The sequence below is a fragment of the Musca autumnalis genome, unplaced genomic scaffold (assembly GCF_047663935.1).
Source record: "Musca autumnalis isolate F117 unplaced genomic scaffold, ASM4766393v1 scaffold_208, whole genome shotgun sequence".
NCBI lineage: Eukaryota > Metazoa > Arthropoda > Insecta > Diptera > Muscidae > Musca > Musca autumnalis.
The window spans coordinates 123,944-141,047 of record NW_027411765.1 but is presented as its reverse complement, the minus strand read 5'-3'; the positions used below and the strand labels follow the sequence as shown (position 1 = coordinate 141,047).

Here is a 17,104-nt window from a genome sequence, read left to right as displayed (position 1 = left end):
ATCTGTATCCATATAGCATAAAGTGGCCCGATTTCCGAATTTTTTCTTAATATAATTATAGTGGAAATCATACATTTTCCACTTTGCTAATTCTAAAATACAAAATCCTAGATAGATTGGTTTATCATATAATACATTTACTCTATTCATTTGTATTGCCCAAAGATCATTATCAAATTGCGACATACTATGAAAATTTGGCTTTGCAATTAATTTTCTGGCGTCTAATGTGCGTCGATTTTCACTTTCCCACTCAGTTACTAATTTCACAATTTTTCGCTTGTCAACATTTTCCATAGTTTTACCAAATACTGCATTATTATATAATTTATATAGATCTTTAAGAAACGAATTGGTTGCTTCTTTTCTTTTAGCGGTGTTTTTATCTATATATGGCTCAAGCCATTGAGCTTGTTTGAAGGAAATAACGCTATGAACTTTTTTCAATTTAAGTCCATTTTCAAGACATTGCTTTAAAACCATATAATGAATTGGATACTCCCTCTTTGGAGCAAAATCAGCAATAAGCTTCTCATATTTAGAACCCCCTACCTTTTTATTTTGTGCACAAAAGGGTAAATCATTATGACTATCATGAAGTTCTTTTGGATAGTCCAAGTCAACTATATATATGTATCCAATGTCAGAATCTGGTTGAAGCTTCTTTATTTCTTCTTCATCTATAATCATTTCTTCTGGCTCGAGAAATTTAAAATTTGAAATTGGAAGAAATTGTTTCATTGCCCAACCGTACAAATTGTTAGCGTCTAGGTATAATAAAAAGTTTGACGGTAAATCCTTATCGAAATTCTTCATGTATTTATTTTTAGCTTTGGCATATCTTTTTGAGCATTGGGTTAGACCACCCCGTATACCCTTTTTAATTAATTTAAACATGTCTAAATCCCTAATCAGTTCAAGCGATACATTCGTATGTCTCAGCATCGCATCAAAAGCTAACCCTGGCGCAGTATAATACTGACAAGGATCGAGCTGGTGATCCTTTTTGCAAGACTTGCGAAAATTTTCAAAAACGTCAGTCAGTAGGAGCACATCTGTTTTTAAATATAATTCCATATATTCTTTCAATGATCGACAATTAAAATTTTCCCACACTTTCTTAGCATGCTCATAATCGTCTTTATCACAATGTTTATTATTTAGGTTGCTATAGAAATCCTCTATTGGAGGAAGACTTGTTTCATTGAGCTTTTGAAATGAATCTAAATATTCATAACAAAATATGCCCTTCCTCCTCATTAACGAGAATTCATTATTGTTAGGAAAGTATGATCTTACAGATAACATATCGTCATCTTTCAAATTTTTGGCTAGAGTGTCTAAACTTGCCGGCATGAATCTATAGCTATCCAAGAATCTATATTCTAGTGTTTCATTATTTCCCATATCAATGATATGAGATAAGGAGATGTAAAGCTCTTTATTTTGAGGAATTATATTAGTTTTCTTCCTAGGTATATACTTAATGAGTTCTTTTATAAACAGATGGCAGTCATACGATGAAAAATTGTGAAACAAAATTGGGATAAATTTTGGAACTGTATAGTTGAGGTTGCACTCATTATGTGCAGCCCCTCTATATTCGCCAGTAATGTGACAATGATCTCTAACTTTATCATTGTCTAATTTCTTTTCACATATATGGCAATTTACTGCTGCATCAAAATCTTCTAATTGTGATTGAGTTAAAGGTGACATAGGTTTATTGACGCTTAAATAGTTTGTATAGATTTCTTTACATTCCTTATCTAACATTTCAACAAATTTTTTGGCTGCGTCCTCACCAGTGTATATAAAAAACTTATCTAAGCTACTGTCAAAACTACATTTTATATAAAAGCTAAAAGCACGGGGAATGTGCTTATTAACAATATTGTCATTATTACCTGATTTTTCTAAAATACATTCAAAGTCGGCATATATAACAAAAGGTACATACATTTGTTTTTTGAAATTCTTAAATGCTAAGGTCGATTTACCTTCTACAGGCATTCTGGTCACAATCCTGCTGCATATATTCTTATGTCTATCCATTAAATCTTTATTAAACGTATAATGTAAGCATTGGTTGCAGATGTAAACACGTCTTTTTTTTCTTAGTTATCTGTGGACGTATTAACCTAAGGAAAAGTAAAAAATTAGTACAACGATGTTAAAATAATACTTGAACTATTATAACTCACCTAGATATATGCTTCACTAGAATATAGTGAGCTTTATCCTCCTTTTCTAGAAGTAGCAGCGTTATATGCGTATCTTTTTCCTTTTGAGTGATGTAATATGGACCTATAATATCTTTTGTTTTATAATCATATCCAAACACATTTATACTTATGTTTGGATTGTTTTCCTCAAATATTTTTATTTGTTTGACATCTGCTGGAAACTCCATCCCTTTAAAGTTAAGGGCAATACCATTCCGCAAACTGACTAAATCTGATTCAATATTAATCCTCCCGTATGATGACGTTTTTGAGGGGTTTTTGGGGTTTAGCAACGCTGCAATTATACTCCACTTTAAGCAATATATGTCATTATTATAGACATTTATGCACGCATGTCTATCAATCAGTTCTTCGGGGGTTGATATGTATTGCGAACCTCTTATAGGACAACACTTATTAATGTGAATTTTCAGGCTCATTATGTTTGAAAGAGCCCAACCAGATCCCCGTTCTTGAAATTCAGACATTTTAACTTTAATGCAGTCAAAATGATCATTTATTTGACTCTCTATATTATCAGATCTAGAGAGTTGTTTCATTTTTGTGTTGTGGTAAATATTTTTTTCTATCACCTTTTCTTGAGAAATTTTGACATATTTTCCTCCAAGCTCCAAATAGAATTTTATTAAATCATGGCGGATTAAGGCATCATCAAGCTGATTCATTAGAGCTGTTTTCGATTCACGAAATATGTAGTCGACATCAATTGTATCCCTTTTTATATTATATTGGAAAGTTTGCACCCTATTGCTGAAGCCACTTTTGACTAATGTCAAGTCATCATTAATTCGTCCACCTACTTTCTGTCTGTGGCTTTTTGTTTCACAGTGCTGAAGCCAATTTGTGCTTATTACAAAAAGTTTGCAATATTCGCAATATTTAAATATAGGAGTGCTTTGATCAACTTGTTGTTCCTGTTGTTGCGGTAATTGTTGAGGATGTTGATTCATAGTATATGGATGTTGAAATTCTGCTTGTTGTTGTAATAACCGATGACCTTGGTGCCATATACCTGTATATTGTTGGGGTACCTGCTGTTGTTGATTGTTTTGTTGCCATAATCCGAAATCTTGATTGACTTGTTGTTGTGGTGTATGTTGCAGTTGATTATATTGCTGCCATAATCCAGGATAGTGATTCCATAAGTCTTGATATTGTTAGGATGCTTGAGACTGTTGATTGTACGGCTGCCAAAATCCAGGAGAGTTATTCCATAAGTCTTGATATTGTTGGGGTGCTTGAGTCTGTTGATTGTACGGCAGCCAAAATCCACGAGAGTTATTCCATAAGTCTTGATATTGTGGGGGTGCTTGAGGCTGTTGATTGTATCGCTGCCATAATCGATTATCTTGATTCCAAAATCCATTATTTTGCCATATTCCATGATTATGAAGAGGTTGTTGTTGTTGATATTGAGGCACCTGTCTTAATCTCGGCTGCTGATGATTAACCTGACGTTGTAGTCCTTGCGGATACTCCGGATGATAAACAGCATAGTGTGTTCTAAGCGCTTGCGAATGTAGCAGTATTCTATTGCATATATTGCAAATTTTGTGGGACTGCAATGCTTCCTTAATGCAGCGTTAGACACGCACTTTTTGGAGCAAACGTTACACTCGAATCTTTCCATTTTTTTTGTTTTTTTTTTTTTTTTGTTCAAAAGCACTTTATAACTTGAAATTTTTTTTGCACTTGTTGCTTTTATACTATAGTATGAGTTCACTATTTAGAAATCTTTGGATTTGTTGAAATTGTTAAGGAACTTTAACTTAAGCTGATGTTGAATGGGATATGTTATTCCTTCAAACTCTCAATTGAAAGTGAGGAACTGATTCCTACAGTAGCTTTATAAATCTTTCTTCACTCTTCCATACACAGATGTAAGGAAATCAAAGTCATAATCTAAACATATTCCTTTTCAAGGTCAATATCACCACAAACATACATACATCTATACATACATATAGGGTTTAAAGAACCAGACGTGGTGTCATCTTTAAAAAAATTCAATAACCCAGCTTCATAACATTTAATCAAAACAAATCCGATATTGTATAATGCTGAATGTAGGTTTAATGCAAACACAGTATAAATTTAAAGGAAGCTCAATAACATACATACAAACGCTATGCCTCAACAATGGTCATCGATTTCTCATTTGTACACATTGGTTCCCTCTCCCCCTTAACTGCCCTAATCATATTTGCATACATATCCAAATCCATAGCAAAGATCAATTTGAAGCAACCAAAAATTCAATCCACCCTTCAATTAAATATTAAAGACTTTGTCGCCTTCATCGAATAATAATAATAAACAAATCGAGAAGATCGATCGAATTCATATTCAAACACTCAGTAAATACTCAGTACACTTGTCCTCTGACTTAAAGTAAAGCAAAAGAACCAAACGACATACACACAAACATACAATAAAGCTATCGTGGCTGCTGATCCAATGCTAAGCAAAAGGAACCAAACGACATACACACAAACATACAATAAACACAATGCCTCAACAATGGTCAATGCTTCATAATTAGATCAATCAACAGACAGACGCACAAACGAGACCACCCACATTGATCATGGACACGATCCAGCATGCTTACGGACAGACGGACGGACAAACGAAGCCACCCACGTTGATAGTGGACACGATCCAGCATGCTTACGGACAAACGAAGCCACCCACGTTGATAGTGGACATGCTTCCCCCAGCATAAGGAATTCCAAGAATTTCCCACGGTCACCCCATCTCATGGTATGCTGTTTGTTTACTTTATAAATGAGTCTGCGATCCTTTTTACCCCATTTGTTTACTTAAGATATGTAATTTGATACTTTTAATTACTATATGACTTGTAATTTGAGTTTTTTAATGGATTCTGAATCCTCCTCATTACTCTACTTCGGGGCAGTCGTCTGTTGATGATTGCTGAGATAAGGTGGTTGATTAGAAGAAACGGCGCGCAACCTTGGTTGAATTGAGTCGAAGTATTCTAAGCAATATTCCTTGGCTCATAGTGGGGACTGAACCACGGCGACGGGTGGGTGTGTAGAAATACACACTATTCTCTAGCTGTGCGACGCGACTGAACCACGGCGACGGGTTGGTGTATAGCAATATACACTATTCTCTAGCTGTGTTGACGCTACTGTACTACGGCGACGGGTGGGTGTGTAGAAATACACACTATTCTCTAGCTGTGTTGACGCTACTGTACTACGGCGACGGGTGGGTGTGTAGAAATACACACTATTCTCTAGCTGTGCGACGCGACTGAACCACGGCGACGGGTGGGTGTATAGCAATATACACTATTCTCTAGCTGTGTTGACGCTACTGTACTACGGCGACGGGTGGGTGTGTAGCAATACACACTATTCTCTAGCTGTGCGACGCGACTGAACCACGGCGACGGGTGGGTGTATAGCAATATACACTATTCTCTAGCTGTGTTGACGCTACTGTACTACGGCGACGGGTGGATGTGTAGCAATACACACTATTCTCTAGCTGTGCGACGCGACTGAACCACGGCGACGGTATTCTTCGGGCCGTCGCATTGTCAAGACGCTGCCACCATTATTCGTCGATATTCATCGGGCCGCAGCATTGTCAAGCCGCTGCCACCATTATTCGTCGATATTCATCGGGCTGGCGCATTGTCAAGCCGCTGCCACCATTATTCGTCGATATTCATCGGGCTGCCGCATTGTCAAGCCGCTGCCACCATTATTCGTCGATATTCATCGGACCGCCGCATTGTCAAGCCGCTGCCACCATTATTCGTCGATATTCTTCGAGCCGCAGCATTGTCAAACCGTCACCGCTACGAGTTATTCACCGTTCACCAACCACATCTTCGTTCGTCGATTCCCCCATCAATCATATATCATCATCCCTCATCGATCTTCCTGCTTTTATCATTCTAATACAACGGTCACACAAAACTTCGTCATAGATTAATATAATGAGGATTGGATTATGTGTAGTGTAGTGTTAAGTGTTTTTATTAAATAAACTGTTTATAACGTTTTAAGAAAAACAGTGTGCTTCTCTCTCCTTGTTGTTCCCAAATCAAAAATAAATTCTTGTGACGACCCTGGCCCCCGCTGAACCTACCCCAGCTTCAAAGTGAAAACACGTCGTCACAGACTAATTTGTTGAAGTCGCTTCAACATGCCGGGCCCTCTTGCGGTAACGCAACTTAGTACTCGCAGCCTCGGTATGTCATCTAACCGAAGGCCAAGGGCAGACAGGATTTGTAAGCTGGAATCATTGCTAAACGTAAGAACTTATTATATGTGTGAGCATAGGGTTGGCAACGGTTTGGAATAATTTTACATAATTTCGAGTTGGCATGTTTTTTATTCCTTTATTACTCCTCTTGGGAGCATATGGCTTCTACAAGATGTTTCCACTTATTTCTATCATTACAATATGTTTTTAATTCATCAAAGGATATATTAAGTTTCTTGATGTCTGTGAGGATTGTTCGTCGCCATGTTGTTATCGGCCTGCCTCGCCTTCTACTGCCTTGGGGGTTCCATTCAAGAGCTTCTCTGCATATACTTTGTGGCGGTTTGCTTAGAGTGTGTCCGATCCATGACCACTTTTTCTTCATAATTTGTATATTTATTGGCGTCTTGTTTGTTTTCCTCCATAGATCAGCGTTGGAGATTGTATTTGGCCAAAATATTCTGCATATTCTTCGTAAAAATTTGTTGATCTGGGTTTGAATTTTTTGATTAATTGCATTAGTTGTTAGCCACGTTTCACTTCCGTATAACAGCGTCGGTTTGACGTATGAATTGAAAATATGCAATTTAGTTTGAAGGGATATCTGCGTTGAACGCCATATATGGTTTAATCTACCAAAGACTGAGCGAGCTTTCCCTAACTTGTATTGGACGTCGTCATATATGCCGCCATTGTCCGACATTATACACCCCAGATAGCAAAAGGAGGTCACCCATTCACTTTCTCCTTGTCCGTTTACAAGAAATTTATTGGTATTGTTGTGGTTGATATGCATGGCGTTAGTTTTTTTGATGTTGACTGTTAAACCGGCTTGTGCAGACAACTTCACTATCTCGTCCAGTTTGGATTGCATATCACTGTGTCTATAAGACATAAGACATATGTCATCGGCGAAAACAAGATCTTCGAGGTGGTTTTGAAGATTCCAAACTATACCCCTTTTCTTTTTACTAACTTCACCCATTATGTTGTCTAGTGTGACGGCGAAGAGTAGAGGTGATAATGGGCAGCCTTGTTTCACTCCAGCGTTAGTGGAAAAGGTTTCGCTGTACGTTGTGCCATGTCGAACCCTTAGTGTGGCTCCTTCGTACATTGCTTTTATTAAGTTGACAATTTTAGGGGGTACTCCTTTGGCTTCCAGTGCTGTCCATATTACGCTTCGGCGGATGGAGTCAAATGCCTTCTGGAAATCAATAAATACCAGGTAGATTGGAGAGTGCCATTCGATTGACTGGTCTATGATAATTCGAAGCGTGTTAGCTTGGTCTACGCAACTGCGGTGGGGACGGAACCCAGCTTGTTCGTCTCGTAGAGTTCTTTCTATTTCTTGGAGCCTTGTGTTTATTATGACTGCAATTAGTTTGTATATTGTATTAAGTAATGTTATTCCTCTCCAGTTATTGCAGTCAGTTAGGTTACCATTTTTTGGCAATTTTATAATAATCCCCGTTTTCCAACTTTCTGGGAGTTGTTCCGGTTGCCAGGTTTCCACTATGAATGGGAGAAGGATTTCAGCTGAAACTAGTGGGTCGACTTGGAGAATGTCGGATGGTATGCCATCGTCTCCGGGTGCTTTGTTTCGTTTCATGGCTTTTATTGCTGTTGTGATTTCGCCAACACAGGGCGGATCGATGTTTATAGCTTTTGTCGCCGATGGTGATTGATATGTATTACCAGTTGCGACTTCACTTTCCTCATTTGGATTTGTTGTTCAGTTGATGTCAGAAGTTGTCGATTGACCTCCATAATAGGTTTGTTTTGATTAAAGTTTTGTTTTCCTAGTCGTCCTATGATTTGGAATAGTTGACGCATATTATTTGATCCTGCGGCTTTCTCTGCTTCGTCTGCGAGGGATTCCAGATATTTTCTCTTGTCAGCGCGAGCAGAGCGTTTAACTGCTTTGGCTATTGCTCTATATTCAGCCCTTAGGCCGTTGTCTACGTTGCTCTGCATTTTGAGGATGTTTCGCCTTTGAATAAGATTCCAAGTATTGTCGCTTATCCAAATTTTACGTTCATTTTTATTTGCGTATCCTAGATTTGCTTCTGATATATTGTTTATGGATTTACAAGTTTCTTCCCACCCTATGCGTTGGTCCGCACTCAGCATTTCTCTCATTGAGTCCGCAATATCTTTTTTCTTTCATTCACTAGAAAGCATTTTTAGTTCATATCGTTTGGTTGTTGCTTGTTTATTGTGCTGTTTATACAATTTGTTTAATTTGAGTTTTATGAGAGCTAGTACTAGTTCATGATCGGAGTCTATGTCTGCGACGCGTTTAGTGCGCACATCAATTAAGGATGATTTCCAACGTTGGCGTATGCAAATGTGGTTTGGTTTTTGGTGTAGCCATTTGGCGATGTCCACGTATATTTGTGTATATCTTTGTGGGGTTGGCATGTAGGGTGAACAATATATAAGTGACCATTTTCAGACAGTAATCTTGGAATCTTGCTGTTGAATGGTTGGTGGTATAAAGATATACTGAGAACCGGTAGTCAGCAAGCAAACAAAATTCAAAATGATGACAAAACCCACTTTTATGTTGGATCAGTTTCCAAAATAATTACATCAATAATCGATTTTCATACATGTTGATATGCTGCGGGTTTCATGAACCATTAGAGAATTTGGTGTCAAAATAAATGTTGGGAAATGACATCAACAATTTTTAGACGACTCTGCTGCCTTTCTCCTTTTGATGCGATTTTCAAGGCACGAGCAGAGTAATTATATTTTTGTATGGTTTCATACAGGGGCGAACTCACAAGAGGCAAACATTTTATCCCAAATGTGAATATGTATACGGCAATACGAATATTGGTAATTTAAAATTGTCAAGTTCAATTTGTAGTAGTTGGAAACAAATCAAATATCAAACAAGTAAATAAAATGTTTGTTTTGATTTCGTATTTGTTTTTTCAGATAAATATTGCCTTGTATAGTGGTAAGCGTACCGTAAAATTGATTATGATGTTGGTATATTTGAGCTCAAAAATGGATATTTTGTTGTGACTTGTGTTTTTTCACTTTAAAAGGTGTTAATTAGTTGTTGTTGCTTTCAATATTGACTATGTAAAATGTTGCTCAAACTATGGTTTGTTGGCAGAAAACAGTTTGGGAATGGATCGTTGTTATATACATATAAAGAAAAATATGTTAAATACCTTAATAAACAATGGCCGTAGAAAAATTGTTTAATTCACGTATTTTAAAGACCCTCCACATTCGCTGCTCTTCTTACATCCCTGTGTCAACGTTTTTGTTTACATTTTAGTACTGCGGTAGTTGCGATACCGCAAGAGGGCCCGGCATGTTGATGCGACTTCAAACAAATTAGTCATAATTCAATACATTGTATCTTCTGTTTGTCTTAAATTTAAACTTAAGACCCACATTCAACAGATCTTTATCCTAAATCGCATTACGATAATTTCACTCATTGGAGCAAAGGCTGCCATTTCTTCTCTTATTCCAAACGTTTCTATGTTTATATTACCACAACATGCCTAATAAATAAAACGAAATTCACTTGTAAAAACAGAAGTCAATGAAAGCAATTGAATAAAACCCGCTGCGTCACAACTTTACTGAAGAAGGTGCCTTTTCATTTCCAACAAACAATCGCTGATACTTTTGAGGGAGTTGCCACCGCTACAACTGCTAAAACCTCATACAGTCCACTCTAGTCCAACTCATTCTCAATTGTTCAAATGTAAATAATGAAAATTAATAGTTTGAATAGATTTTTTCTCTTTTTAAATATATTTTGTCGTCCTGAAAAGGACGGATTGTTTGAATTTTGTATGGATTCTTCGTCTTATACGATGGTCTGTATTTGTTCCATAATACCTTTCGAGATAATTTAGGCTTTCTTTTCGGTCTTCTTGGGCAAGAGAACAGCTTGGATGCTTGGCAATACACCACCTTGAGCAATAGTGAAGCCGGACAGCAATTTGTTCAATTCTTCGTCGTTGCGGATGGCCAATTGCAAGTGACGGGGAATGATACGAGTCTTCTTGTTGTCACGGGCAGCATTACCAGCCAATTCCAAGACTTCAGCAGCCAAATATTCCATGACGGCGGCTAAATATACTGGAGCACCGGAACCAACACGTTCAGCATAGTTGCCTTTGCGCAACAAACGATGAATACGACCGACGGGGAATTGAAGACCAGCACGATTTGAACGGGACTTTGCATTTCCCTTAATTTTGCCACCTTTACCACGACCAGATATTTTCACTTAATATTTTTTTGAACACTTCACTTAGCACTGAAAAAACACAGAATGATGCCGTTGCTCGTATATACCCCTACTATTTATACTTTTCTCTTGCACATTTAATACACACACATCGAAAACTGGGGTTGTTTGGCCACTATTCCACATAGCAACTGTGACTACCTGAAAAATTTGAGCATTTAATGCATGAAATATTCTTGTCGCCGTCGTAGGTTTATCATTTGTGAACAGTGTTAAAAGTGTTTGTGTGATTAAAAAAACTAAAAGTGAAAAATGCCTCCAAAAACCAGTGGTAAAGCAGCAAAGAAGGCCGGCAAAGCCCCAAAGAACATTACCAAGGGCGATAAATCGAAGAGGCGTACCAAGCGTAAGGAGAGTTACGCTATCTACATTTACAAAGTGTTGAGGCAAGTCCATCCTGATACTGGTATTTCGTCAAAGGCCATGAGCATCATGAACAGTTTCGTGCATCTTCGAACGTATTGCCGCCGAAGTCTCTCGTTTGGCCCACTACAAAAAGCGGGAAATCCAAACTGCAGTCCGTCCATTGTTGCCCGGTGAATTGGCTAAGCACGCTGTCTCTGAAGGTACCAAGGCTGTTACTAAATACACAAGCTCAAAATAAATGCCTTGATTTTTTCATCAATTCGTCGAAATTCAACCTTAAAAGCCCTTTTCAGGGCCACGAAAAACATTTTAAAAGAGATAAAATTTTTGTCGAAACACTTATTTCCCTTTATTTAAATTTTTAAATAAAAAACTTACCAAAAATATTTTAATATTCCTCAAAATCTCATATTCTAGCAAAAATAATATTTTCCCATCTATTTACTGAAATGACGCCGTCAACTCTTGTTTTGCCGTTGTTCATATTGCTTTTTTGCTTGTTGGATACTATATGTGTGTACAACAACACGCCATCCACTGTATGGGTATGTGTGTGCTTGTGCGATGTTACTTTGTATTACCGTCGGCAGTCACCACCATATCGAAAAATGTATTAACGAACAACAGGCATGTATAAGCATTTTGCCTGTAATACCTCACTACACCAATGCCAAATATGAAGCGCGAACATTTTTAAGGGGAAATTCTTTTGGTGGTGGCGCAAAAATTAACGGGACATTTTTCAGTGGAAAAAATATAATTGGGGGAAAATAGAATGTGGAATAAAATAGAGTTGCAACAAAACTTCATTAGAATGGAAAAACATTCCTGATTAAAATAATCTCCTTTTACACAGCAAACAATTTTTGCAAAGAGAAAAATTATCATTTTTGAAGATTAAATGAAAATTTCCAAAAATATGAAATTAGATGAAAATGACCATAATTAGACAAACAAAAATTAGTCGCATTTATTTTATGACCCGGACTAAATTTTTAATCCGCTTGTGGTGTTATTTTGTGGAATGCCCATAATAAAACAGGCTCACTGTTAATTACCTAATAGGAAAAGTAATTAGTGAGGGTAATATTTTTCCTAAAATCAGACACGTGTGTATTTTTTTTTTGTTTATTTATGTAATAAAACAATAAATAGTTTAAAGTAAATATTTTCTCTTTTTGAATTTAATTTGTAGCCCTGAAAAGGGCTGTTAGATATTATGCTTTCGAATTTCGAAAAATGTTGTCAACAAGTAATCTTTCTGGGAAAAATTACTTCTTGGCGGCGGCTTTCTTGGCAGCTGGCTTCTTTGGTGCGGCGGCTTTTTTGGTTTAGCTGCAGCTGTTTTTGCCTTGGGTGGCTTTGGTTTGGTGACAGATGCTTTAGCGGCGGTTTTTGCTGGCTTAGCCTTAACTGTACCGGTTTTCTTGGCAGCCTTAGCCTTTGTTTTGTCAGCCTTCTTCTTCTCAGCGGTCTTTTTGGCGGCAGATGGCTTCTTCTTCTTCTCAGCAGCTGGGGCCTTCTGTTTCTTTTCAGCAGTCTTTGCTTAGGGTTCCTTGGATGCCGAGGCGGACAATTTGAATGAGAAGCACCCTTACCATTAGTTTGGATGAGTTTTCCACTTGTAACAGCGCTCTTCAAATATTTCTTGACGAAAGGAGCCAATTTTTGGGCATCAATCCTGTAGGTAAAAATTACCTTTTTTTAAAAAATTTTTATTAAACTAGTTTGAATTTTGTTAATATTTACTGTAATTTTTCTCAAACTTATATTTAAAAATTTTTTATAGCATCTCTTTTTTCAAAAATTTGCTCATGAAAAAATTCTTCTTCTTATGTTTCATGATTTAACATAAAAATATTTTATCTTTTACTTAATCCTCCAAAAAATCACATAATTTTCTAAATTTCTCTCACTTTATGTTGAAATTATTGAAAAAGTTCTTCTTCTTCTTATGTTTCATGAACTCACATAAAAATATTTTATCTTTTACTTATTTTTTCAAAAATCACATAATCCTCCAAAAAATCACATAATTTTCTAAATTTCTCTCAATTTATGTTAAAATTATTGAAAATTTTCTTCTTCTTTTTGTTTCACTAACACACATTTCCTTAAATGACAAAAAATTCACATCATTTTCTAAATTTCTTTTACTTAATGTTAAAACTATTGAAAATGCCTTCTTCTTCTTATGATTCACAAAAAAAAAATTATTTTTTCTTAAATGTCCAAAAAATCACATAATTTTCTAAATTTCTTTTACTTTATATGTTCACATTATTGAAACATTTTTTTCTTCTTCTTCTCATCTTTCACTAAAAATAATTTTCTAAATTTCTTCTACTTTATATGTTCAAATTATTGAAACATTTTTTCTTCTTCTTCTTATCTTTCACTAAAAATAATTTATTTTTTCTTAAATGTCCACAAAAATCACATAATTTTCTTCTATTTTATGTATTTTTTTTATTTTCTAACAATGATCCTCAATTTATTCCCACAAAATTCGCGGCGGCAGAAGAGTTTTTCTGAATAATTTACTAACAACCACTACAACAACATCAACAATCATCATCAACGTAAGAAAAGGCATTTGGTTATTCTAACTAACAAACACACAACACCACACACACACATTCATAACAGACATCGTCAACTTACGATGAACGAACATTGGCGGGAACATCGATGAACGAATATTGGCGCGAACATCATCGATGAGACGAATGATTTTTTTTTCGCTCTTTCTTACTCTCTCTCTATCTGTCTCGCTATTCCTGTGAAAAACTAAAGCGACATAAAACAAACACAATTCTGCTGAGGGGGTACAAATGAAAAACAGTTACAACCAGCGAACAAATATTCTAATGAAATATGCATGGTACAATTATTACAGGTAAAAGCAAGTTTTGTTGTACAACAATCGATACAACAACCACATAGAAATTTGTTTTTGTACGTAGTACTAGTGTCATAATCATATGGGCAAAAATGTAAACAAATATAAACACATTTTGAGGGTTGATAAATATTGTTTTGAAAAATGTTATTGTAAAATGTCATTTTCACTAAATAAGTAAATAATATTTCCACTAAATAATAAATAAATTCCTTGTTAAGAAGGAGTTTTTTGCGGTATGTATGTATATCTCTAAATAAAATATTCTCAATTAATAATTGATTATTTTTCAGATATCAATGATTATGAAGAGGACGAGGATGACAAAACCTATTGCATTGGAGGATGTCGACAGTCTTTTCTGCACCTTGCTTGAAAAAAGATGGTTGCATGTTGTGTGACACACTTTTATGAAGATTTTGATGAACTGGTGCAAGACTTTGAGTCTATAAACTCGACACAACAGATCATCAAGATGATGTGGCATTGTGGCAATATGTTGCAGTTCACAAACAGAAACTACTCGAATATGAATTCGCCAATGAAAAGAAGTTTGTCTTGTACAGCCGTTGAAGCTGGTACCGGTAATAAGGAAGATGACTTGAATTTATATGAAGAACTATTTGCATCTGTAATGATATCGGTGGATATCACAATGAATGACCGGCCATAGCATAGAATGTTTTTGCTACTACCCTCGAAGAAAATGTATCCTGATTATTGAACATCCCATTGATTTGAGATTAATTGCCACAGTAATGCCTGTCACAAATTTACAAAGATGCTAAAACATTGAAGAAAATATTTACCCAAAGAAGGTTAGAAATGGAAACGGGTAAAGTGAAAATCATAAAGAGGCCAAATCATTGATGAGTGCTGCCATTGCCGCCCTCAAAAGAGGAAGTAAATAGTTCCGATGATGAAGAGACCACTCAAAAAGGAAAAGGACCAACGTGGGCCTTATTCGATCATCATTAGAATGCACCAGGTTTCTCAAAGAGCCTCCGTTGGGTACATAATTACGGAAGCTACTTATGCGCATATTCCATCCAAAATAGTTTGAACTTCTAAAATGTGATATTTCCATGTGTCAAATGCACACGAAGTTAAATAAAGAAGACACAATGAAAAACGTTTTTTAAAAAAGTTTCCACATTATTGAGCTAACATGAGTCGGCGTGCATTCATTGATATATCGTCATCATAAATGGCCAATGTCGTAACTAACAAAATAATAATTTCACAGGAGCAGTTTTAAAATGAAAAGCTGTTTTATTGAATATCCATCTTATGAAGGCGAGTAAATGGGATAAGTAATGAAAACAAAACCATGGAAACTCTTGGTTTTGGGATGCTCCATTACAACAAATTCTGTAATGTTATCCCATTTTTCGAAATGGATTTTCTTGAATAGGATCGTTTTTTTATAACGTAGAAGCTTGAAATTTTGCCAGATTATGTGCTTCAATCATATGTATTAGATTCAATCAAAAAGCGAATATTGATTTTTTGTATTGGTAATAATCTGTATATATAAAAGAGCAGTGAGGTGAGGTATTCACTGACTGACTGATTCACCAGCCCACAGACGAAACCGCTGAAGCTAGAAAGTTAAAATTTTGGGTGTAGGTTGCTGTTGGGGTGTAGGGGTGAGATAAGGCTGGGTTTTTGAAAATTCGATCTAGAAGTGTACGAAAAGTACTAAAAGGTACTAAATATGGTACCCTTGGTATTAGGCCTGCGGGAAGAGCTAGAATTCTGAAATTTGGAATGAGGGCAACTGATGGAGAGTTAAAAAGATGTACAAAAGGGTTTTTGGAAATTCGACCTCTAAGTGTACGAAAAGTTACTAAATTTGGTACCAATTGTATATTTTGAGCGGATATAGCTACAATCGTATCAGGAATCAAGGTTGGAAAGTGGTGTTGATATAAGGAAATGATTTTGGAAGTTCGTACTTATGTGTACGAGAAGTACTAAATGGGTCTAAATTTGTTACAAGTTGGATTTGGGTGAACCGATAGAGCTGGAAACCTGAAATTTGGAATTAAGATTACCGTTCAAGTGTAGGATTTAGAAACGAGGGTGGTTTTGGAAATGTGTACGAGAAGTACCAAATGGTACTAAATTTGGTACAATTTAAATTTTGTTGAACACTACACTTAGTCGAGAGGTACTGTTATATGGGGATATACGAAAACGTGGATTTTTATGACCATTTTGAATGCTGAAAATTTTGCGGACCTATTCGGGTTGTTGGCGAAACCGCTGGTGCTAGAACCTTGTAAATGTTTAGTGTTTGGAAGTTCGTACTGGAAGGGAATGCTGTGTTAGTGAAGGGGTAAAACCAAAAGTCGAATCTGAAATTTGCAATTAGAGTTGGGCAATCTAGTTCACTGAGCGGTTCGATCTTTCTCGTTTCTTTAACAAAAGGAACTAGTTCCTTAATATCGTTCCTTCGTTCCATATAGTTCCTTCGCTCATTTGACATTTACCTCAAATATTATTTTTGTTTAAGTCGCTCATTTTCATCAATCGTTCTTTCACATGCTATTTTGCCGTTCTCTTAGTTTTATATATTTTTTATTGTATAAAATGTATGCGCTTTATTAAAGAATAGTAACCTATGGTTGTTAAATTTTATAATTGATAAAGGCGAGTTTTTCGCCTCATTATTTAAGGAATAATATTAAAGATATGTGAGTAAATTAATGATTTTTTCCAAAATCTTTAAGTTTTCTTATTTTAGAAGTTTTGCATTTTTACGTGACCACACACTTGATTTTTATTCAAAATCTATTTTTTTTTTTTCCTTCACATGTCGATATTTAAATGCAAGATATATTTAATTTCATCGTGGTTAAACGCACAACCTTTCACAAACACACAAACACACGCATAGTCAATAACAAACAAAACAAAATAGACACGGAATAGAAAAGATGGTTTGAATCCGATGAACAAAAACAACGAAATGAGCGAATGGAATGAGATGGACAAAAGGAACGAAATGAACTATATAAACGAACGAGTCGGATATCGTTCGGGTCGTTCCAG

The 17,104-nt window shown here is 36.0% G+C and overlaps 1 protein-coding gene and 1 pseudogene across 1 annotated transcript; one reads left to right on the top strand and one right to left on the bottom strand.

The window, feature by feature from the left end:
• Nucleotides 1-10,354: 10,354 nt before the first annotated feature.
• LOC141396298 (histone H2A-like) lies at nucleotides 10,355-10,776 on the bottom strand. The gene has a single exon (XM_073971676.1). It carries the CDS (start codon nucleotides 10,588-10,590, stop codon nucleotides 10,378-10,380), a length of 213 nt encoding a protein of 70 aa, XP_073827777.1. The 5' UTR covers nucleotides 10,591-10,776; the 3' UTR covers nucleotides 10,355-10,377.
• Nucleotides 10,777-11,031: 255 nt separating this feature from the next.
• On the top strand, nucleotides 11,032-11,383 carry LOC141396297 (histone H2B.1/H2B.2-like; annotated as a pseudogene).
• The last annotated feature ends 5,721 nt before the right edge of the window (nucleotides 11,384-17,104 follow it).